This window comes from Poecilia latipinna, unplaced genomic scaffold (assembly GCF_001443285.1).
Source record: "Poecilia latipinna isolate Pla-1442-1.1 unplaced genomic scaffold, P_latipinna-1.0 Scaffold1305, whole genome shotgun sequence".
Classification (NCBI taxonomy): domain Eukaryota; kingdom Metazoa; phylum Chordata; class Actinopteri; order Cyprinodontiformes; family Poeciliidae; genus Poecilia; species Poecilia latipinna.
In genome coordinates, this window is record NW_015113921.1 from 1 (window position 1) to 24,370 (window position 24,370).

The 24,370-nt window shown below is 39.8% G+C and overlaps 1 protein-coding gene across 1 annotated transcript; it reads left to right on the plus strand.

The window, feature by feature from the left end:
• The first annotated feature begins 5,669 nt into the window (after nucleotides 1-5,669).
• On the plus strand, nucleotides 5,670-22,652 carry LOC106961481 (lamin-A-like). The gene is made up of 13 exons (XM_015055243.1): nucleotides 5,670-6,068; nucleotides 7,869-7,979; nucleotides 13,294-13,506; nucleotides 13,912-14,037; nucleotides 14,533-14,703; nucleotides 15,366-15,491; nucleotides 16,466-16,686; nucleotides 17,312-17,633; nucleotides 17,715-17,822; nucleotides 18,477-18,596; nucleotides 18,675-18,734; nucleotides 19,849-20,001; nucleotides 21,263-22,652. Exons 1-13 carry the CDS (start codon nucleotides 5,670-5,672, stop codon nucleotides 21,296-21,298), a joined length of 2,166 nt encoding a protein of 721 aa, XP_014910729.1. The 3' UTR covers nucleotides 21,299-22,652.
• Nucleotides 22,653-24,370: the final 1,718 nt, after the last annotated feature.

Here is a 24,370-nt window from a genome sequence, read left to right on the forward strand (position 1 = left end):
AAAAAATTATTGCAGTGTTCCCATTAAATCAACTCAGTTAAAATCAGATATGAAAAAAATCATATTTGCTTTTTATAATTCATTAAAAAGCCAACATTGTCCAACTACTTTTGTTGTTTCCTCCAGTAGTAACTTCCTGTTTTTGATCACGACTCATGGAATGTGAAAAATGTTTCTATGTGAAATACACCCATTTTTTGAAGCTCCTATTTTTGTATTTCCAGTTTGTGCAGTTATATGGTCAGTGGAAACACAGCAGGAGTCCTGCAGGTTTTGGATGCATCTCTGTTGATTTTATCCAGGTGTGCAGGAGCAGTAAATGATCAGAATTTGGTGAAACCTGCCAAAATGCCTGAGAGCTAAATCAGCCTTTTGATATTTGTGTTGGAGCATGAACTGAGCCTGTAGCGTTCCATATTACCTAATGTTTCTGGAGCTGGAGAACATCGGGTCTGAGCAAGCAGCCTTTTGTTCATAAAGTGCATAAAAGCAATTTTAAATGAATATGAAAAGATTTTGATCCCTGCATTGAAGCTTCTTTCTTTGAATCGGTTTCTGGGATTTCTCATCCTAGTCAGACTCTGCAGCTCCTAATAGGGAATCCCAGGGTATTTCCTGACCAACAGGGAGACATCGGCTCTTCTGCAAGACGTGGATCTGCAGGGATTTTACTCCCAGAAAAACCTCCGGAGGGAAACTTCTTCATCAGAAGAACCTCCTCTGCAGTTTCACTCTAATTGTGAACTGGAGCAACTCTTATTTTTTCTCTGGTTGAGCTTCATGATGTCAGATGTGCAGGAAACCTTTGTGGATTTCTTTAACAAGTATTTATAGTAATATGTATGTATTTGGTGAACCAAATGCATTCAAGAAAGTATGTGAAATCACTAGGAAAGATCAGATCATAATGCTGGTTTGATTCTTGTTGCATTCTGCAGTTTTGCCTCTAGAGGGCACAAGATTATTATTATTATAAAGTTTATTTGATAGGGACAGACACATCGACATAGACAAACTGAATAAAACCACAGTCCCATGTTTGCATCATGGTGCAATAGCAACAGCTAATTCGCAGCGCTTGTCCCTAGTTGATCCTGAATAACGGGTGGAGAGAAATTGAAGAAAATCAGGATTTCTCTGAAAGGATCAAATTCAACAATTTAAATAAAAATACATCTTGTTTAATGCTGCAGCTATAATAATTAGTTTAGTTATTGATTATTCTGACGTTTTAATCAAAATTTTAAAGAAGAATTGGCACGTTCTGCTGATTTTTAATTTAACCACTGAAGCCTTTTATACAAAATTATAAATGTTAAAAGATGGAAATTCCTTTTTTTAAATAAGGAATTTAAAAAAATTCCTTATTTTTTTAAATAAGGAATATTTAAAAATTGCTAAATGGCAATTTTAGGCCATTTAGCAATGGCCTAAAATTGCTGCATTTTAGGCCATTGCTGCAGTCCTTTAGCGAACATTTGTAGCAGAGGATGAATCTGCAGCTTAATAAATCTCATAACGTCAATAAAAGTTCAACTCTTTATGCCAGACTTGACATCAACAGTGCCGGACTGGCCACCAAAATGTGCTTGTAAATGCATTTAAGTAGTAGTTACTTATTTAACTGTAAAATTTAAAGTAGTTTGTTTTGTTTTGAAATCTGGGCTCTTATTTTGGTAATATTACCATTAGAGGAAGTGAATTCAACTGTAGAAAACAAAGATGGTGAAAGAAGGAAGTGTTGAAGTCATGGCAGAAGGCGCAAGGTACATCAGTTTAATTTGTTTAGGGTGTTTATGAATGTGTGCAGGATTAATGAAAGTAAAGTTAAAAGTTTGTTTTGAGAAGCGAACCTGTGGTTGCCATGCCAACAGCTGGTTGTCGCAGTTTAGCATTTGTGTTAAACTGGTATAAAAGACAGTTTTTACATCAATTAATGGTATTTATCTAGATTTTTTCACTTTAGAATGACCTAAAGTCGCACTAAAGTGAACTTTTTGTGTATCTAAGAGGAAAAGTTGCTTTTTATTCATTTTCTTTTAGCTCTTACAGTGTTCAACACACAATTGTTTGAACCACCAGTGCAAGTGACCATTATTCAACCATGAATGCTTCAGTGCTTAATAGATTTTATTTTTGTTTTATTTCACTGAATCTGAACCTGGAAAAACCGCAGAACGGATTTAAAATAATTGTTAAATCTTAAATGCAGAATGTTGCTTATTACAGTTTTGTCTGAGGATGGTGTTTAAGAAAATGTTGTTTTTTTTGTTCTTTTAGAGGCCGTTTCTTTCAGTTAACGATTCATTCCTGAATTAGTTGGTAATCAATCGATTAATTGTGATTATTCATAGTTGCTCGTGATGAATGGCTCAGGCTGAGAGCCTCTCACAGGAGCCACATGTGGCAGCCTGTAAACATCAGGATGGAGGGCAGCCATGTTGGCCCCCGTAGGGGAGCGAGTAATGACAGAGCCAGGCCGCAGCGGCGCAGAACCCGGTGCCGATCGGAGGTTCTGGCAGCCTGCTGGACTGCTGGTGTGCGTTTGTGGAGTTTCCATTTCGCAGCTCACCAAGCTCTCGATGAGTCACTCTGAAGGAAATGAATGGCTTTAAGATGGCCGGGCTCTTCTCTCTCTCCGCCTCCATCTTGTTCACATCTTTTACTCGGTTTCCAACCCGATTCAGTTTCCGGCTCTGCTGAGGCTCGGGACCGGTTCTGATAATCCAAACCGGGTGTTCCTCCAGCTCTCAGCCTCAGATGTTCAGCATTATCTGTTGCTTTTTGTTTGTTTGTAATGAGACGACAGAAAACTGGGAGCCAGATCCTACTTTGACCGGTTTAATGTGGTTCCTTTAAAGGGCCGGTGTTAGGATTTCCAGGCACAGAGTCATTTTATATAACCGGCAAATAAATATGTTGGCTTCAGTTGTAATAAAAACACTATATATGTAATAATTATTATTTAGAAAGGGACAATATTCAGCTCAAACATTGTCATCATTTGATGTGATTGTAGCTTTTAAGCTAATTTATATCTGCGGTCCATTGACAGGTTATAATGTTGGCCTGTCGCAACAAGCAATCAATTAATCACATAGTTAATTAAAATGACCGCAATATTCATTCCATTTTATTTTTTAAAGGGCAATCAGAGATGTATGTTCATTTTATTTGTTTTTTATTGTTTTGAATATATGAAATGTTTCCCAGTTCCAGTGTAAGAACAGTAAGAGTTCTTTGTAAAATTAAAGTCTGTCTTTGATAGGAGGAACTTGGATTACTAGAAAGTCTCAAAAGCAATATTTATCACAATAATTCTGCAATTATTGTCCAGCAAAATTTGTCATTGAGACAATTTTGACACCTTGAAATTGGGCCTCTGTCTCTTTAAGAAACTCCGCCTCCAGGAAGTCATCCCAACATGGCTCCTCTATTAACCCTTCAGCAACATTTTTACCAGAAGCAGCTCGTATAATGAGCTCAGCAGCTCCACCAGATGTTTGCTAATTGCTGCTGGCTAGCCTGAAGGCGCTGAGGAGGAGCTTCATCCTTGAAGGCGGGGCTAGGTCCACCAAGGCGTTTTGCACAGCTGAATGGTTGCCATGGAGACTTAGGGATTTCTCAAACATGCATGAAAGAATCAAACCAACCCTCCAGGTTTGTTTATGATAAGATAAAAATCTGCAAACTTTTTTATTTTTCATAGCACTGCCGCTTTAATAATCCAACACTTTGGCCTTTAGTTGACTCATATTTAACATGACAGAAATGTTTTGTAGTTGTCTTGGTCATCCATCCATGGTTCGTTCTTTTTTCTCTTTTTTTTTTTTTAACCCAAACTGTTGCTGGCAGATTCTGTGGAAAAAAACAAACGTTTTTCTGTGCCACCAAACGGGCGCGGCCAGCGCGGCGAAGACAATTACAGGAAGCGTATTAAAGTTGATGCAGCAGCGGCGTTTCACCTGACGCCGTGCGAACGATCCTGGAGTTTCACTGCTGCATCCTGTTGATCTGCGGGCCGAACTCGTCAGCGCCGGGCTCTCCGCTGCCTCCCGGGTCTCCTCCGTGTCGGCGCGCGATGCCAGTGGGCTGCAGCGTTTGCGTGTGAACGCCCAGCCGCCAGCCTTCTCTCTCAACCGCAGCTTGATTGCTCCCCCAGCATCAGATTCTCCCGTTTCCACATTTACAAAGCAGCTGCAGCCAAACGTCGTGAAATCTGAAGTTTCACAAGCGCCACATGGGTTTTATTATCATGCGCTCGTCTCTGCTTTTTTTTTTCTTTTACTTTGTTTTTTTACTGTGCTCGTGGAAAAACTGCAGCCATCTTTGATTGGAGCCTGAAAACAACAATGTGTGGAGCCTGAATCAGGTTTTGGGGATTAAAATTGAGTGTTTTCAGATCCAGCAGAGGTGTTTTCAGTCTCAGCCAGAGATTTTCCTGTTAACTTAAACAGAAAGTTTCCAAACGATGCAGCCGAACCTGTTATTAAAAACCTGCGAGCTTCAAAGATTTTCTTTAATTAACTGCAGAAGTTTTTCAGGTTTGAGCAGAACGCTCAAAATGAAAGACAAATATTCCCTCAGAAAAGTATTTACAGTTTAATGAACACCTGCAGAGCCTATTGGGTTTGGATTTTATGCATCATAATGGGGTCCAAACTTGGTTTGTTTGGGCCAAAACTGGTCTGTTTAATCTACTTGCTGGCCACAAAATGCATTAAATACAAAAAAATGAGTTTAATATGATTTTTCTTTTTTCAGTTTTACCTGCTCGATAACGTTTTTATGAAATCTAAAAATCCTTAAAGATCTAAATCATAGACTTTGTCTGCCTTTCCATTTAACACGGAAACAGTCCAATTTCCTACATTTTTATTTTTTTTAGATCTTCCGTTTCTGTTTTGTTTGCCAAATTTTTACCGTTCTTGACTTGCAGTCGCTGTTCTGATCAGATTAATTTCAAGGGCCACACTTTGAGCACCCCTCATGTAACAGATTACCACAGAAAAATGAAAGTTGTGCATTTAAAACAAAAATAAAATCTGAAAAGTGTGGTGTGCTTTTGCAGGTTTCTGATCTCACCTTTGTCTCACTTATAACCACTTTAAAATGTCTTATTAGTGAAAACATCTGCTAATGAATACTTTTTCGTCAACATTAAACCATTCTTGATTTAAAATGAGCTCCTATATTTTGCTGGACAGTTATAAATTTTATCTTTTGACTGTAGGAAGATATTTGTGCTTGGTAACATTTTGTGTTTTTGCAGTGCAGTTACTTTAAAAGGAAAACCTTTTTGGTGGTTTGATGTTCGTAGCTTCCTGGAACCTTAAACCTGCAGTTGGTTCTGCAGAGCGCCGAGTAAATGCCAGTTAACGTCACGTTTTTTTGTGTTTCCGTTTGTACTTTTCATTTCATTTTGCAACCATTTCCTACTGTTGGATAAAATCCCAACAGAACATGTTGGGCTTTGTGATCGTTGGATAAAGTTCAAGTCGTATTTATGCTGTAACTCTGGACTGTCTCGGGAAACATTAACAGGTTCTTATCTTTGCCTTCATTATCTGCAACACCTTCCGTCTGATTTTCCTGTGAAGAATTTCTAAAACTCGACGACCGTCTGAGTCAGAGTGAGTCAGACGGCAGGGAGGAGAAGGAACCGATTCATGCGTGTTTTATGTGAACGCTGCCAGGCGTTAATCTGGGTGTGGACCGTTCCAAATCCAGGACGAGTCGTTGCTTCAGTAGGAGTTTGTTTCGGTCACACGCGCTCCGGCCTCTCCGACGGGTCGAACCCAGTCGGCATCTGTCCCGGTCCGCCTGCCAACACAGAGCCGCGTTCTCCAACATGTGGCTCCGAACGGGTGACCCCTGGCTACAACTATTTACCCCAATCCCACACAATCCCTGTCTTTGTGCTCTTTGTCTCAGAGGAGACAGAAAGCTGCCAGCCTGCAGCGTTTGGATCTGTGTGCAGACGGACCGGTGGAGGAACCAATCGGTTTCTGTTCAGACTCGGAATGATTCAGCCGGGTTGGAGGAAACGTCCTCACTCCGGCCGAACAGTCAGGACACCAACGGCTCAAAAGAACCTGATCTTATGGATTTACTTCACAAAAACCAGTTTAATTTTGCTGCAGCTGCTGTAATCTGCTTCTGTTTAAACATACAGGAGCAGCAAATACCAGTTAGACTCAAAACCCGACCAGTTCAGGGTATTCATCTGGTTAAGCTGCTAATATTCAATAAATTTAAGGGGTGATTTAAATTCAATGATGTTTGGAAAGTGAGAATAATTGTTGTTAAAATCCTTCAACCCTCATGCTTCTGTTCTTATGAGACATTTCTTCAGGAATAACAAATCAATCTGATCAGGATAAATTAAACCAAACCTTTAAATACTTTAAATGTTGCTTCTGTTCTGATAGCTGCAGTTCTCTTTCCAAACAATAGGAGTCGCCACTAATGGCATGAATCTGTTTTTACAACAAATTTACAAATTAAACTTTATAATCTGATTTATCCTGAAAGTAAATGAAAAGATGCAAACATTTATAAATGCAAAATATGCAGCTAATATTGGCTGATTTATACACACAGGTGAAAACCTGAAGTACTCAGGTAAACGGTTACCTTGATGATGAAAAGCTTTCTTTAAATTAATGAGCAGCTTTTACGAACAAAAACCAACAAAAAATAAAACGTGTTGGAAAATGACATGAATATACGTCCCATTAATTTTAATGAGACATAAATTTCCAGTTTCATCTTCATCCCGTCTCTCCTGCTTGTTGTTTTTACTCCTTGATACAATTTAACATTTAACTGGGTAACATGCTTTTCTCCAAATAATTTAATGTAAAACTAAAAAATTTTACATTTATAAACAACTTGAATGCAACATGCAAATTAATTGTACTTGCAGGAAGTCAAGTAAATGTAACTAGTTACTTTCCATTCCGGTGAAAACTCACTGAAGATTATATTTGAATCACATGTTGCATTAAAAATACTTTCTTTTTTTGTTTTCATGTTTATTTTTACAGAATAGGAGAGGAAATCCTTTTAAATGACTTTATGGTCTCATTTTTTTCACATTAGAATAGAGATGTTTAACCGCTAGTAGAGCAAAAACAACTTAAAAATACAGAAAAACTTTCTCTCCCACAATGAAACGACACAGTAAGTGGAAAAAGTAGTTAAATGTTCACATAAGAGCCAAAAACTAATCAAAAGTCCAGGGAAAATCCCCCTTCATTCCAGCAGCTTTACCACCTTTACTATAAACCACGATGGCTTCTGATTGGCTGAGAGATCCAGCCAATCAGCAGGCAGGGAGGAGTGGGACCCACTAAACACAAAACATGGCTCTGGAAACACGTCGACTCAAACACATAAATAAGACGGGCCGGACTGAAGCAGCATTAATAAATCATAATGTCAAATCTTAATGCTTATTTACTGCTTTCTAAAAAATTATGATTAGGCTAAAGTTAAATAAAAGGTTGGATCTCTGGATGTTTCATCAAGTCACTGAAGTCAGATTAGTGCAAAGTAATTATAAACAGATTTTGTTGTTTTTAGTTTAATATATTTTTACCCCTCATCTTAAATATTTGTTTTAGGTTGGTTTGTTCATGATGTACAAACCTTTTTATTTAGCAGCATTCCTCGTTTTATTGTTCAGCTTTTAAAAACCTGTGGATGTTTACAAGGCTGCATTTAAAAAAACATGTTTACAGCTTTTTATGACTTAATATTTCATGATAAAATTTGAGCAGGCACATTTCTGTCCGCCTCAGCTGTTTTCCTTCAGCACGGATCATTTCCTGGTTCTGTCTCAGGGCCCCTGCATTTGTTTGCAGAAGCCCCGTTCTTCCTCAGCCTTCCTCTTCCTCACAGAGCTGCAGTGTTTTACAGAGACATTGGGGAACGTCGGGGAGAACCCGGTCTGCTTTCCACCCGGTGCCGGAGCAGTGAGTCACGGGGAAACTCCCTCCCTCACCAGGATGAGGTGGCTTTAATGGCCAACTGGCCGTTTTGATGGATGTGGGAGGATTTCTGCCAGCAGAGCCGCAGAAAAGAGCGAGGTGCTGAATGTGGGTTTGGGGTTCTGATGTTGAAACAAGTTCCAGAACAGCTTCAGTTAGCAGAACTGCAGCTGGTTCTGTTTTATCAAAGCTTCTTTTTTTTGTTTTTTTAATAAAGGAATCCCCGGTTCTGGAAAAGTGAAACTTTTTTCTCTAATAACTCAGTTTGCAGCAGCAAAGCTTCCTTTGGTTAACGGCTGAAGCATCCGTGGTCGTTAAGGGTTCAATCACACCAGCTGGAGTCCGACTCCAACAAAGTCCGGTTCGATTGGGAAGTGTGAATGTGAACACATGGCATTCTGGGTAAATCCAACCAAAATAAATGTGCTAGCCTAGCGCTTGCAGGAGAAATGACTCTAAAAAAGAGAAATCCTACAACTGCTAAAATGTGACACTCTGTTTTTGTTCATATTTCATAAAGTTGCGCTCGGTTTGGCTTTTTTGTCGTTTCCTTCAGTGGTTTTTAGTACAAAACACAACCGACTATGCTATTTTATCTGTAATAATCATAATTAAAGCTGCACGATGATGGGGAAAATATAAAATCTTGACACCGTTAAACACTTGGACACTTATTTGTTTTTCTGAATATAAATCCCCTCATCACCCTCTGGATGAGCGCTACCATCTAAGCTAGTACGGCTAGCCAATAGCCGTTAGCATTCACTGCAGTAAAGCTCCGTTTTTGCTTAACCACAAAAAAATGCAACATTTTTTTTTTGTGGTTGTTCATACTACTTAAATCAGCTTAATATGATGTAAAATTTCTGTGGTTTTAAAATGTTTTTATTTTTCTCCTCAAAAGTGAAGGAATAACCCAACTAGATGTAATTTAAAAGTTAGAAATACTCCAGTGTTACAGCTGGACATCTTTCCTCAGACTGGATCATTAATGTTCTTCAGAACCAGCAGTCGGGTCGAAGCAGAATGACGAGCCGATTTGATTTGCAAAGCAGCAACAAAACATAAAATGTTGCTAAATTAGTGCAAAGGTCAGACGACCGTTTGTTTCTGTTTCTGCACTGATTGTCTACTGGGTTCATTCAGGGCTGCGCAGACGCGTGTGCGTGCGTGCGTGTGCGCGTGCATATATATATATTATTTCTGCATCCACAGCAACGTGAGCTTACCAGGGCTGACGACTGAGGCCCTGGTTACCACGGCAACAGCACAGCAAAACATGGCTGAAGTGATCAGGATTTCTTTTTTTTTTTCTTTTTTTCTCCCTCCCAGTCTGCGAGGCGGAGTTTGTTTCTTGTTACTGGGATGGACAAAGATGTAGCTGTGAGTCATCCTGGAGGCCGGGAGCCGAGCCAGAGCATTCCTCCTCCTCCTCCTCCCCTTCATCACTCCCTCCTCTTCCTCCTCCCTGTCTCTTTGTCTGCCCTTTTTTTTTCATTTTCCTCCCCTTTTTGCTGTGCGCTGTGAACATTCCCAAACAGCTTTTATTAAAACAGATTTGTTTCTGTTTGTGAACCCAGAATATTCCGCCTCCCCTTCCAGCACAGAGGTCTCCGTGTATCACCAAACATTCTCGCGTTTTTCCACTTTATTCATGCGATCCGAAGAAGTGGGACGCGGTCTGCATGTGTTTGCTCATCTGTTGGGCTGAGACCATATTGGTTTGTCCTCCTGCTGGTTGCAATGGTTGCAATCATTGTGAGATTGTTTGAGAAAAGCTGCAGACTCTTTCCACACAAACTGTCACAGCTTTCACTGCTTCAGCAGAGCAACATGTCAACAGAAACGCAGCTTATTTACGCTGAAATGAAGAAATTCACTGGTTTACAACAGAACACGGATCTGGTTGTTTATAGGAGCAAAAACATGCATTTTTATCTCATCCTGCATAAACATTTCATCACATTTCACCGGTTTATGCTTCCACGGTTACATTTAATTCAGGTAATCTGAATGTATTGCTGTCAAAACGCCCACATTATTACACAAATAAGTTTAAAAGCACACACGGACAAGGATTTAATGCTTCAGCCCGTCTTAAAACGTCTTCGTGGGTTTTGAGGCTTAAATCCTGGAAACGTCAGAAAACACAGAAAAACAAAACCACTGTCTCTTTAAATTACACCGTAGCTGTTATTTTAGTAAATTTAATCGCTTATGTCCAGATTTACAATAAAAAACATGAAACAAAGTGATTCACATACTTAAAAAATGTTCAGAAAAATGTAAGAATACAAAACTTCAGAGTCAGAATCCCAGTGGAAACATCACAGATTTTTCATTCAGAAATGCATTGAAAAAGGCAAATAACTCATTTTTAAATTAGGCATGTTGTGTAAAATACAATAGCAAATGATGCATCCACAACTAAAACTAAATCAATCACCTCTAACATCGACATTTGAAAAGCTAATTTCTTTCTGCTCAATTTAACATCAATGCAGTGTTAAAATAATCTGTTTATTTTCATGGATTAGCTGATAATTGGAGCTTAATGAAAGAATTTCAACCAAATGAAGCTGAAAGTGACACTTAACAAATCCTTTATTTTTAATCCTAAATGTGAAATGTTTAATGCACAGTTTTGGCTTATTTGCTGCTCTGACTGTGTTTTTCTTTCAACAAATTGATTTTTTTTTAATTCTCTCCAGTTAATGATTAATTGATTACTTAGTTTTTCAATAATCAATTAATCTGATTAATCGATTCATCCCTGGTCAGCAACATGTTTGACAAAAGGCCTTATACCTGGTGTGAATCACCTCCGTGGTCCAACCAGCAGAAGGTTTTTACTCCAGCTGTGACGCCGTGTTTACTGCAGGAATTCAGGGAATGTTTCCAGTCTGAACGTAAAGGTGTGGCACACCTGGGTCGTAAAGAGCTGCGTGTTCCTCCTGCAGATCAGACCTGCTCATCATGTTGTAACAGAAACATGAACATCTGCTCCAGGAAACGAGTTCAGATCCTCAATGTGTTTTACTGCATGGAAAACGTGAAACTGTTCGATTTGACAGAAACTGAACCATCAGTGTCTGAAACAGCTTAGTGATGCAGTGTTGAACTTTTTTCACTTCCAATGTATCTGAAATATAAAAACAGCTGAATTGACTGAAAATGTTTATTTAAAAAAAAAGACATAAATGTAATAGATTGTAAATTGATTTGAAGACTGTGCTCCAGTACAGCTGATGTAAATATAGCAGATCAGAACCGACGCTTTAAAAACCAAACATCCGGAGCCCAGTGTGTCTCATGAATGGACCTGCAGACTTCTCTCTCTAATCTGTCGTTTTCTGGAAGCAACTCATCACGGCTGCTTACAGAAACCGTCAATAGATGTTGATTCAGGAGTTTTTAAAGGGGCAGAACCATGAAATCCACTTGATTTTAATGGTCTCATCAAAAACATTCCTGGAGTTTTGCATTTTGCAAAATCTTTTAATCTCCATGGCAACCATTCAGCTGTGTAAAATGCCTGGGTGGACCTGGACCGCCTTCGAGACGAAGCTCCCAACCCTTTGGCTCCTTCAGACTAGCCAGCAGCAAACAGCTGGTGGAACTGCTGAGCTCATTATAGGAGCTACTTCTGTTAAACGCTGGTAAAAAACATGTTAAAGGGTTAATAGAGGAGCCATGTTGGGATGACTTCCTGAAGGTGGCGTTTCAGAAAAGACGGACTCGATTTCAAGGTGTTAAATTTCTTTTCTTTGATATATACAACATTTTTATAAGAACTGAAGTTGGCATAGCTACTTGGTTAAGCTATAAAATGGAAGTATGAGCCTGTAAACTACATGACATTCCCCTTTAATAGATGTAGACTCTAGTTTTTAATGAGGTTTGCATCTTTGTCGTAAAGCGTTTGGTTTAAACCCGTCTGTTCTGGTTCTGGTCCGGTCTGTGAGGTCTCCCTCGGCAGATGGCCGTTATTAGAGACAATGAGGCCAAATGGGAGAACTGGAGCCCGTTTCCTCCCCTCCTGATTGTTTTTTTTCCCACTGGTTCTGAACCGATTCCTGCAGAGACGGGGCGGCGCTGCAGACGATCACATGCACACTGAACGTGAGCCGCTTTGAGTTGGGACGGGTTCTAACAGAACCTGGTGCTGGTCGGATCAGGCCAGGTTGGTCCGGCTGCCCAGTAGAATCTGAAGCAGCATCTGGTCAGACTACAGAGTATCTGAGTTTCTAAAGGTAGATTAATAAATGATCAATTAGTAAATAAAATATTGATTAATAGTCAAAGATGGCTCCTTCCATCCGACATAAAAGACTCTCTTTTACTAAATATTTAATATTTAACATTCAGAAATAATTTTTGGTCATTAAAATATTGTTTAAAGGTTCAGTATGTTTCTTTTTTTTATTTAACATAAATTGTTGTAGTTTGACCTCATATTTCAGTTTGGACAATAAAAGCTCTGAACGACGTTATGATTTATTTATTTTACTTCATATTTAGATTCCTAACCATATTTCTGAACCAGTTGAGAGAAGATTTGTTTCCAGTTTATTTCTACACGTTTACAGGTCGTCAGTTTCTTTGATTTATTATAAATTTGCTGTTATATTCCTAACTGCACTGACTGAACAAATTAAAGTTGTTTTTACATGTTTTGATCAAACTTGTGAAACTATTAGTGGATTTGACTGTAACTGGGGCTATAAGTTGTTCTTGGTCATTTTTATTATCGCAATAGTACCACAAAATATTGTGATAAACTTACCGGCTACACTTTTAATGCATAATTCATAAAACCAATATGAACAATTTATTCTTGTAATAAAATGAATCATCTTTTTTTTTCCCCCCCTAATTGGATAAAATAGTTTTAAAATTTAAAAATGTGCAGAACATGATTTGTAGGTTTGTCATGAAAACAAATTTCCGGATGCTAAATTGTCCCAAAAGTTATTGCGATAAACGATAATATTATTTTGAGAACATTTTAAAGCAATATAAAACTGGAACATTTAACACTGGAACTGGAAGATATTTTAAATATCCAAAAAAATAAACAAAACAGAAACTGATAAAATGAATTATGAAGGAAATTGTCCTTCAAAAATTGGGCTGCATTATTGAGTTTATTTTAATTTATCATTCATTTAATTGGTTTTATTGCAACAGACCAAACAATTTCAAATGTTTTTTTGTTTTGTTTAAGCTGTTGGGGAATAAAGGTCAGAATTCAGCAGAGAAAAAAGGTGTAAAGATTTTGGATCGTATGAAAGGATAGAAACCTTCTCCAGAACACGGTGAGCAAACTAACGCCCACGTCTCGTCGCTCCGCAGGAACGCCAAGAAGGAGTCGGACCTGGAGGCGGCGCTGCTGCGGCTGCGGGACCTGGAGGCCATGCTGAACTCCAAAGACGCCGCCTACACCACCGCCCTGGGCGAGAAGCGCAACCTGGAGGCCGAGCTGAAGGAGCTGAAGGCCCAGCTGGCCAAGGTGAGCGCGGCCCGAGTTCGACCGAGGCCTCCTGAGGCTGCTGCGGTCAGGAAAGGTGCACTTCCTGCCTCAGACTGGCAGAAATCCTTGCTCTGCAGTCTGATTTGTGGTTTTTGGAGCGGAGAGCGACGTTGGCGCTCGGCTTTTTCACCTGCCTGAAGCCGCCGTCGCTCCCTCTGAGTCATCACTGCATGCTTCATGCAGAAAATAATTTCCTATAATCGCTCTGCAGCTGATTATGAATGAGGCGACTGCTTTCTGCCAGTTTTATCAATGAATCTCAGCTCGAAGCTCAACGCTGTGGCTGCGCTCCACCTACTGTCCAAACCTAGGAACTGCACCTTCCTGTCCAGAGTTTATTTTTATTTTCTCGGTGTTGGATCTTTTTTCTGTCTTCTCTCCCAGCTGGACGTCAGCCTTGCCGATACGAAGAAGCAGCTGCAGGATGAGATGCTGCGGCGGGTGGATGCAGAGAACCGCCTGCAGACCCTGAAGGAGGAGCTGGAGTTCCAGAAGAACATCTACGCCGAGGTTGGTGCTCCTCATCTCTTCTGATTTCTGCAGGCAGTTTGTTCGCTTCCAAACAGCGACCGCTGGTTCTGCATCTCCTCCTCCAGATTTGCTCCCATGATGCATTTTTCACCTTCCTTCAACTGGGATTTCTACAGAACAGGATTAGAGATGGGGGGGAAAGTCGATTCTTTTTTTTTTTCTTTTTTTTTATCGTCTTCCGTTTTTATTTCACTTAAAAAGCTGCTGCTGTGACTCGCCGTTCCTTCCTGTAATGAAGTTTTAATCTTTCAGTTTTGTTTTGGTTGCAGCTTGTGAAAAGTGAATAAAAATTATGTTTAAATGTGATGATGATCTGCTTATGGATTTTTCTGCTGGAGCTCCTAAGAAGTAATTTCATCACAGTAGCTGACGGATCAGTCAAATTAAATTTACCGAGGCCTCAGATTACTACTTTTTAAATGCAGATGAGCTGGGTTTTCTCAGCGTCTCTGAATGTTTTGGGGTTTTTTGCAGGAGCTGCGTGAGTCGAAACGTCGACACGAGTCTCGCATCGTGGAGATCGACAGCGGCAAGCAGCAGGAGTTGGAGAGCAAGCTGGCCGACGCGCTGGCCGAGCTGAGGGCGCAGCACGAGGACCAGGTCGGCCTCTACAAGGAGGAGCTGGAGAAGACCTACCGCTCCAAGGTGGGAGGGCGGTGCCAGCGCCACCTGCAGGCCGTGCTGTGTCTCATTTAACACAGATTCATCACTTAGATCCAGGAGATTCAACTCGTTTTGGTTTCAGGCAACATCAGGATCATTGATGTCCTCAAACAGCAGAATTTGTTGATAAAACTAGAATTTAACAAACTTTAATTGGTACTTAAAATGTAACAACTGTTAACATTTTAACATGAAGTAATCTATCCAAAATAAAAATTCATTACAGTTTCGCAAAATAAACCAATATTGATACGAGTGAAAAACTATCACCAAAACTTATTGGTAAAACAGGAGCTTTTTCAAAGTTGGTGTGTTTCCATTTAGTGAATTTATTTTCAAAATGTCAAATGGAAATGTCTCCCCTGTTGATTAATAGATGATTTCATGTCATGTTTTTAATATTTTTTTGCGTGAATGTGTGACTTTAATTTAATTTCTTATCTAATAGAAATGGCACAATTATAAAGTTGTTTTTTTTTACATCAGCAGGACATTAACAAGGATTTACACTCATTTATAATAGAAATGCAGCTGCTGAAAAATAATTCACAGTAAATTAAAAACCTCCAAACTGAGGGGTTTTTCAGTGATAAGATGAAAGTTGGAGGTTTGTGTTCTGATGTTTGTCCTTCTCGTTGCTGCAGCTGGAAAACGCCTGCCAGTCAGCGGACAGACACAACCACCTGGTGGGCGAGGCTCACGAGGAGCTGCAGCAGACCCGGGTCCGTCTGGAGGGCATGACGGTCCAGCTGACCCAGCTGCAGAAACAGGTACCGCTTCCTCACACAAGAACCCACCGGGATTCACCCAGACAGCCGCCACTTCCCACCGATTTATCAAAAACCACAGCAACAGACCACAATGTTTCTGGGTCGAAAAGCAAACGTTAGCCACTACACTGCAAAAACACAAAATATTACCAGGTAATTTTTGTCTATTTTCTAGTGTCTCATTCTAGTGTACTTAGAAGTAACTTTTAAGTAAAATATAAGAGCTTATTTGAAGTAAAGTTTTGGTTCCAATGGCAGATTATTTCACTAACATGGGAAAAATATTATAAGTGAAATAATCTCAGTTTTAAAGTAAAGAATTACTGACTTAAAATAAGCTCCTATTTCTTGCTGAAAAGTCATTGCTAAGTTAGTTTATCTTAGTGCACTAAGATATTTAACAAAATCCAGAATTGGACAAAAAAACTTGGTATTTAGTTTTTTGCAGTGTAGTGACACATTCCTTCAGGCGCCATGATTATGAATCGATGCATAGCCACAGAAACAAACTGTTCTGATGCGAAATGAACAGCAATCTGTCACAGAACTGTTCGCAGCACCGTCATTTTGTTTACCTGATTTCTATAAAATATGTCTGAAATTAAAGCAGAGAAAACTTCAGATGTTTTGATACGTATAAAACGTGTATTCTTCCCTGATATGAAATCTATAAACAGTTTGGTTTCTGTCGAGATGCAGGAGGGGATTAAATGAATTCTCCTTTTTTTTTTTTTTAATGGTCATTTAATGTTACATACCAGTAATTGCTGCTGCAGGAGACGTAGTTTAAATACTTCATAATGTATTTTGTCTCATTTGATGACCGTTATATCGGGTGAAAAACGGTTCAATTCCCTGATGAATATCGGTGCAGAACGATCATGTGACTCTCGATGAGTCATGTGACTCCTCGGGTCCGATAATGGGCCCGTCGGCGGTGCGTTTCCTCTGACCGACCCTCGTGTCTCTGGCAGCTGGCGGCCAGCGAGGCCAGAGTCCGGGAGCTGGAGGAGTCCATGGCGCGGGAGCGCGACATGATGCGGCGCCGCCTGGAGGACAAGGACCGCGACATGGCCGAGATCCGGGCCCGGATGCAACAGCAGCTGGATGAGTACCAGGAGCTGCTTGACATCAAGCTGGCCCTGGACATGGAGATCAACGCGTACAGGAAGCTGCTGGAAGGAGAGGAGGAGAGGTGAGCTGAAGGTCGACCAAACATGGACGTGTTTCTAAGGAGGAGTTGGCGAGAAGATGAGCTCTGATGCTGCCAAACTGAGGCTTGGATTCAGTTTGGTGGGCCTGTGCAGTAATACCAGTAGATTTTCCAGACATGGTGCCATTTTATAGCATAATCAAGTAACTCTTACCTTTAGTTGCATCAAAAATGGCTTAAAAGAAATTATGCATCCTGATTTAATGCCTAGAAATTGGGCCTCTGTCTCTTTAAAATCTCCTAATTTTTTGCTCAGCGCTTTAGCACTTTTGCTAACTTTGAAAATGTTTAGCATACTTGGCTACTTTGAGTCTGTGTCACCCACTCCTACCCGTTAGCCACTGGTTAGCGATGCACACTGGTGGTACACTTATGCTACTCTGCTAATAGCAGAGCTAAATTTTAGCTTAGCTCTTTTGCTGACTTTGAAAATATTTGGCGCATTTAGCTTCCCCTGAATCAGTTTTTCCAGATAAATGCCGGATGAATTTGCTCAGTCAGGAAGTTCATCCGGCAACAAGGCGAAGCGACAGTTTCCTTCGTGTTCTGTAAACGATCAGTTGAAGGATCTCTAAGCTGTTTTTGTTGTACTCCTTCTCTCCGCCAGGCTCCGCCTCTCCCCCAGCCCCTCCTCCACTAAGGTCACAGTGACCCGGTCCTCCGGGTCGGGCCACACCAGCCGCCTGCTCCTCTCCTCCGCATCCTCCTCTGCTGCTGCAGCAGCCGCCGCCGCCTCCAGCAGCCGCACTTCGTCCAGCGCCAGCAAGAAGCGCCGCCTGAATGACAACGACAGCGAGACGTCCAGCATGGTGGGCGGCACCATCACCAAGACCCGCATCAGCCAGCAGGCCTCCGCCAGCGGACGCATCACCGTGGACGAGGTCGACCTGGAGGGCAAGTTCATCCGTCTGAGCAACAAGGCGGACGAGGTAACAAGCTGCTCTCAGACTTTACAGTCCCTGAGAATTACACCAAACTGACGAGATGATTAACATTTTCACTCCCTCCAGGATCAATCGTTGGGCAACTGGCAGCTGAAGAGGCAAGTCGGCAGCGGCAGTCCGATCATCTACAAGTTCCCCAGCAAATTTACCCTGAAGGCCGGATCCACCGTGACGGTGAGTCCAACGCCCGGCTTGGTTGGTTTTTGTTCTGTTAAAGGGGAAGTACTGTACAAAATGGAATAATTTACCAGATGCATTATAGTATGAGCTTATTGTAATTCTTGTTTCTCAAACTCAAAATTAATAAAATATTAAACAATATAAGATAAAACAAACGTATTTAAGAATTACATTAAGCTTTTTTGAGCTTCATGGTATGTTAAGTCATCAGAAACGGATTTCATTCATGTTTGAGAAATCCTTTAATCTCCATAGCAACCATTCAGCTCTGCCCTCAAGGCGCGGCTCCTCCCAGACTAGTTAAACTCCTTCAGACTAGCCAGCAGCAATTAGCAAACACCTAGTGGAGCTGCTTCTCAGTGCAACGCTGGTAAAACTGATGTTAAAGGGTTAATAGAAGAGCCATGTTGTAATGACTTCCTAAAGTCATTGAGAGAGCAGGTGCTTTTAAAGAGACAGAGGTCCAATTTCAAGGCATTAAATTATTAACTCAAACTTCTTTTAGGTCATATTTGATACATATAGCATTTTTATAATAACTGAAGGTGACATAGTTACTCGGGTTATGCTATAAAATGGCACCACCTGGAAAACACAGGTACTGTCCCTTTAAACCGAGCTGTGGTTAAATGGGTCTGAACTGTGCAGATCTGGGCGGCCTCTGGTGGTGGAACCCACAACCCGCCCACTGATCTGGTGTGGAAGAGCCAGGCGTCCTGGGGCAGCGGCGACCTCCTGCAGACCACGCTCATCAACGCCGCTGGAGAGGTCGGTCCAGATCCAACATTTTATTCAGTTTCTGTTGGTTTCAAAAACTGAACCATTTTCTCTTTGATCCTTCAACAGGAAATGGCCTCCAGGAAAGTGACACGCACCTTGTTCCAGGACGACGATGATGATGACATGGTAAACTCTTCCTCTCTAACATTTGGTTTAAAATGAGGAGCAGCCGTGTTTCCCTGACTGGATTCATTATTGGGCTGGACAATAAATCAACAAAATATATCACAATAAACACGTAATCAATATCAATAAATAATACATCTGACAGAATATACACTGAACTCTGATCCAGGACCGCACAGCATTCTGGGAAATGTAGGCAGAGGAGAGACTTTAGCTTTCCAGGCTAGTTAAGAGATTGATGGAATCAACCAACTCACTCACACTTTCGTTGCCTAGCAACTCGTGCAGTCTCTGGTTACCTAGCAACAACTAAGTAACTTGCACAGCAACAGTTTACCTCATAACTGCTTAAAAACAGTTCTGAGTGAAAACTGTTTAAAACAGGAAAAATTGAGCCACCAGTTTGGTGATATTTAAAACAAAAAGCTAATCAATAATTATTGATATTGACTGATATGAAACACTTAAGTTTTCAGCTGTATCGTTCAGACGTTAATGTCTTGGTGTATTTTCTGTACTGATGCAACTGGGTTAGTACTTATTGTATTGTTAATCATGTAACATTCTAAATTATATTATTCTAATGTATCATTATAATAAAATCCAGTTAATTCTTTTTTTTAAACTGTCAGTGTTGTCTGGATTGTTACTTTTACTATTTTTTTCCATGTCTTGTTCAATGAAAAGCATCAATAAATTTGAAATATAATTAAATGCAGGTGTAATAAGATGCGGTTTAGTGATGAAACTCAGACTTCTTTATATGATTGGAATGTTTTTCAAGATCAGTATTTGTTTGTGGGACTATAACTGCTGTGACACAGTCACTGTCAAAAGTTCCCTAAAAAAGTAGCGATAAACTTTAAACAACTCGGTTTTAAAAGAAAACTATTCTGATTCATTTTATTATGCAGAGAAATGTCACTTATTCATCTGAAAGTAGAAAAACTATAAATTATCTAATAACCAAGCTGCAGTATTTAAATATTGGAAAATATAAACATTGATGCAAAGAAATTATCCCTGAAGATGCTCGTTGGTCATTTAATCCTGTTGAACTGTAACGTCCAAAAGGTAAATAATGATCATGTTTGTTGTTTGGCGCCCCCTACAGGGAGCCCACAGCACCAGCGGTGCAGAGAATGAGTACAACCTACGCAGCCGCACGGTCATCTGCGACTCGTGCGGCCAGACGTCGGAACGCTCCGGCGGGTTGGACGGCCTCATCGGACATTCCTCCTTCATGGGAACCAACGATCCCAGACAGGTACTGGTCAACCAGCAGAACCAGAACCGGTTTCAATAAACCAGCAAAAAGCAGAAGCACTCAGTCACTGCAGAGTTTTTTTTTTTAACAAAATCAAAGTAAATTCAATATTTCAATAATGCAACAATATTCCTCGCTTCATTTAAACCCATTAACTGATGAAATCGACATTTATGTAACTTTGTGTTTTTATTTTAGATTCTGTCTGTAAAACATCTGAGGGAAATCTAACAGAATCACAGCAAAAACACAACATTTTGGAGCATTTTCCTTTAGCTTCTAAAGCAAATATCTTAGTACACTTGAAGTAAGATGAAACCAATTTAAAACCTTCAGCAAGATACAGGAACTACTTTTAAGAAAATGTTTCCTTAATAGGTCAAAATAAAGAAGTAATAGTTAAACTGGCAGATTATTTCACAGATAACATGGGAAAAATGTCTTTAGTGAAATAATCTACCATTAGAACTAGCAATTTTTCATCAGTGTTAGTTTTCAGTAAGATACAGGAGATGCTTGTAAGTCATTAATCGTTTCATATTATGTCACTTATAACAACATATAGGAATAAGTTAAATAATAGAACTACTATTTTTTCCATCAGCATTAAACAATTATTAACTTAAACCAAGTCCCCATATCTTTATGAAAAGTTACTTAAAGGTTAGTTTTGTCTTATTTCCAGTGGACTAAGACATTTGCACTAGAAAGTAACAGAAATAGTTGGTAAGATTTAGTGTTTTAGCTGTGATGCTGCTGTAGCTTCTCTTATCTTTTCACAATAAATAAAATTCTGGTGCAAAAGAATCTATTTAATCTGGTCGATTTTAAAAATTGAAGCTTAAGCTTAATGATCTAATTAATAAAGTGAAGCTGAAAGCAGCTACAGAAAGACACAAAGCCTTTCTGTCTGCTGCATACAGCAGTCACTCTGACCTCTCCCTGAGGGAAAGGCTATGGACCATTTCTGGATGAAATATTCAGTTTTTCCCTGAAAGACACAAAGTAAATCTTTCATTTTGAGCCTAAATGAAGCAACACTTTGTTAGCTGTGTAAAATTGAGCATTATTAAATTGAAAGTGCTAAAACATGTATATACACAAAACTGCCAAAAGCCTATAACCTTTTTCTGATCATTCACGGTCAAAGACTCATTCAGAAATGTCCTGTAAGAAAAAACACCCAACACATTAAAATATAAGCACAACGTTTCAGGAGGAAACGTATTTATTTTAAATTTTTTGTCATTTTGTCCTTTAGGGTGGCATGAAGCCGGAGAACTGCTCCGTCATGTAAAAACCAAAGAGCACCTCATCTGAACGCACCACAGAGCAGGATCCTTTTCTACCAACAGGATCTCTTTTTTTATTTTTTTATAAGATTATTTCTTTTTTGTATCCAGATTAATGTGCAGGTTGGATCTGCTTCACGGTTTTGGGGGATGGGCTCAGGATGTTCAGATTTCCTCTTGTTGAATTCATTTTTTCCTGCATGTCTTATTTTGGCCTCAGCTCTGTCTGCACACTCCGCTCCGGTCTGCTCCGCTCCGGTCTGCTCCGCTCCGGTCTGCTCCGGTCCAGTCCGGGCTTTCCCTGCCGCCGCTGAACACACAGCTGGCGAACAAACCCCAGAGCTTTAATAATCATGCTGTTGGAAGACTTCTGTTTACACTTTGTTTGCTGGAACAGCATCGTTTCTGTGTGTATATGCAACAGGAAATATCCTCCAAAGAAAAAGACTGTTGGCTCAGGTTTTTAAACAAACATCTTGTATATTTCCTTTAGGCGACGTAGTCGTGCAGCTGTGGTGCGTGGAAATTATGAAATTAAGCTTGCTTGCACAGATAAAGTTCAGCTTCTAGTTTAGAGCATCTATAGAAGATGGCTTGGTTTATAGAAAAAGTTGAGCTCGTATGTTTTGCTTAATTTTACTCCCTTTTTCCTCTTTCTAAGCACAGCGTGGTTCAGCTGGTCCACAAGCGCTGATCAGGCAGCAGCAGGAGCATCCGACAGTCCAGACAGGGAGGGAAGGTCAGGAAGTGGAGGAAACCCTGGAGGACTGCAGCTTAAAGGAGGCTGGCTGGTGGCATCTCGCTGATGTTGGCAGTTTTCCTTCCAACAAAAACCCAAAGTTATTGTGAAATCTTTGGGCTCCACGTTACAACAGTTCACCTGCATTCAAACCCACAACGCGACCCGATCAAACTCCACTTAAAGCTGTAGTACGCAACTTTTACTAAAATACGTTCTTTCCATATTTAATAAAAATATCGCCACATCTTTACAGTTTAAAATGAAACAAAAAATTTGTAAAAAAAAAAAAAAAAAAAAAAAAAAAAAAATCTAGTTCTTCCCAGTGGTGCCATTACGCTCTGAAGAAATCCACCGCTTCGGTCAAAACCAACCAATCAGAGCCAGGAGGCGGGTCTTGGCACCGTCAATCATCCTCATGTATGCTGCTCAATGTGCTAATGGTGGGAAAAACAATTCACTGTTACAGAAAAACTTTTTCTGCTAACTAGCGTTAGCATTCTTTGCGGGCTAAGTTGTGGTAAACTGAGTGATTGACAGCACTAAGTCCCGCCTCCTGGCTCTGATAGGTTGTTTTTGCCTGAGTTTCTGCAGGTAGCACTGGGAGAAAGCAGAAGAGCTAAAATATTTTTCACAGATGTTCTTTTATCGTCTCAACAATGTAAAAAAACAACAAAAAAAACCTTTTTTTTAATAAAAGTTGCGTACTGCAGCTATAAGCCGCTGTCTGACTGTCGGATGCTCCACAAACTGCCTGGTGTCACTTTTCCTTCTGTTCTCAACATGCCACAGTCCCTTTAGATCCAGTCCTTCCCATCGCTGGGCTGCATGTGAACCCAGTGGAACCAGTTTTCATTCTGGATGTTTAATTTCGAGTGATTCTAATATGAGAATATTAATTTTCTTTCCTGGATTCATTTGAATAGAACGAACAGGAGGCTACTGGAGGCAGCAGTTAAATTTGCCTTCAGAGGAAAAACTTTCTGCTCACATGATTCTTCGGTCTTGTGACGGTCAGCCTTCCTCCTCCTCCTCTTCCTCGGTTTGCGTCGCTCCGTAAAACTGGTCACAAGGGCTTCTTTCTTTTCTTTGTTCCAGTTGAACTCTGCATCTTTAGAAATATTTTTGGGATTTTGGACTTTATGCGCTGCTTTTAGAGGTCTGCAGTATGTATGCAAAGCAGGTAGATTTGTACTGTAGTTGGGCAGCTTTATGCATTTATACTCCATGTTAGTTTGTCAGCACAGAAAATACTTGATGGATTTTTTTTTTTTTTTTTTTTTTCTGTTTTTTCTTTTAGGCCAAAACTATTTTTAAAACCCTAAAGTGCCTCAGCGACCTCCTAAAAACACCCCATGACCTCCATTTGAAAGAGCAAAGATCTAGTTTTGACCATGTTTTTATGTTCAGATGATTTATTGAGAAGTTATCATTTTTTCAGACAGAAGAGATGTTCATCCTGTTTAAACGTCTCAAATTTTACCCAAATCTGTTCATGTCAAAGTTTTTCCTCCCTTTAAAGTGGAATAATGATTAGAAAGAAAACGCCATGCTTTGACTTGTAATTGTATTTTTTTTTCTAAAATGAAGCCAAATAAAAGCTATTTTTCCCAATGTTTTCGCTTCCTCCAATTTATCACAACAGCTGAAAAAGTGCGAACGTTTTTATTTGTATCATACAAACACATATATGTACCCACAGTTACATTCAGAAATACAAGATTACATGTTTAAAAAATATTTACAACACAAAGTACATTCAGGTGGAATCGGAGAAATAGTTTTTAATTGAAGATGTCAGATCTGCTCTGTGGAAAACTTTATGAAAAAGACTGAATATTCACAAACTTCTGGCGCCCCCTGGTGGTTACACATCCATGATCACTGCAGAAAGGCAGGCATTTCATTTCTAATGTCACTTCAAAATGCAACACTGAACTAAGAAAATAAAATCTTAAGTATTTTGGTTTTAGTTTCTCGCATGGAATAAAACTAACTTAACTAATTTTTCAGCTTGTTTGAAGTCAATTCAAAATAAAGTCCTAATTACGCTGACATTTTTTCACTCAACACATTTTTCCCATTTTAAGTGTAACAATCTAATATTTTTTTCATCTATCAAGAACTGTGGACTTGAAACAAGCCTATTTTCCTGATAAGTTACTATTTGTCTTAATTCAAGTGTATTAAATTATTTGCAGTAGAAACTAAACAAATACTTTAGATTTTGTTTTTGCAGTGTGACAGATTTTTGTAATGATGGAAATCAATTAAGTTTTGATTACAAAATGCAGTCGAATGCATTTTGTTGCTAATTTGACATTCAGGACTTTTTTTG

What these genes read in the sequence shown, in the direction of transcription:
- LOC106961481 (XM_015055243.1), top strand. Translation starts at nt 5,670, where the DNA reads ATGCGTGTTTTATGTGAACGCTGCCAGGCGTTAATCTGGGTGTGGACC. An exon ending in TTCCACCCGGTGCCGGAGCA is followed by an intron (nt 7,980 to 13,293) that starts GTGAGTCACGGG and finishes ATGAAAGGATAG; the next exon opens with AAACCTTCTCCAGAACACGG. An exon ending in TGAGCAACAAGGCGGACGAG is followed by an intron (nt 17,634 to 17,714) that starts GTAACAAGCTGC and finishes CACTCCCTCCAG; the next exon opens with GATCAATCGTTGGGCAACTG.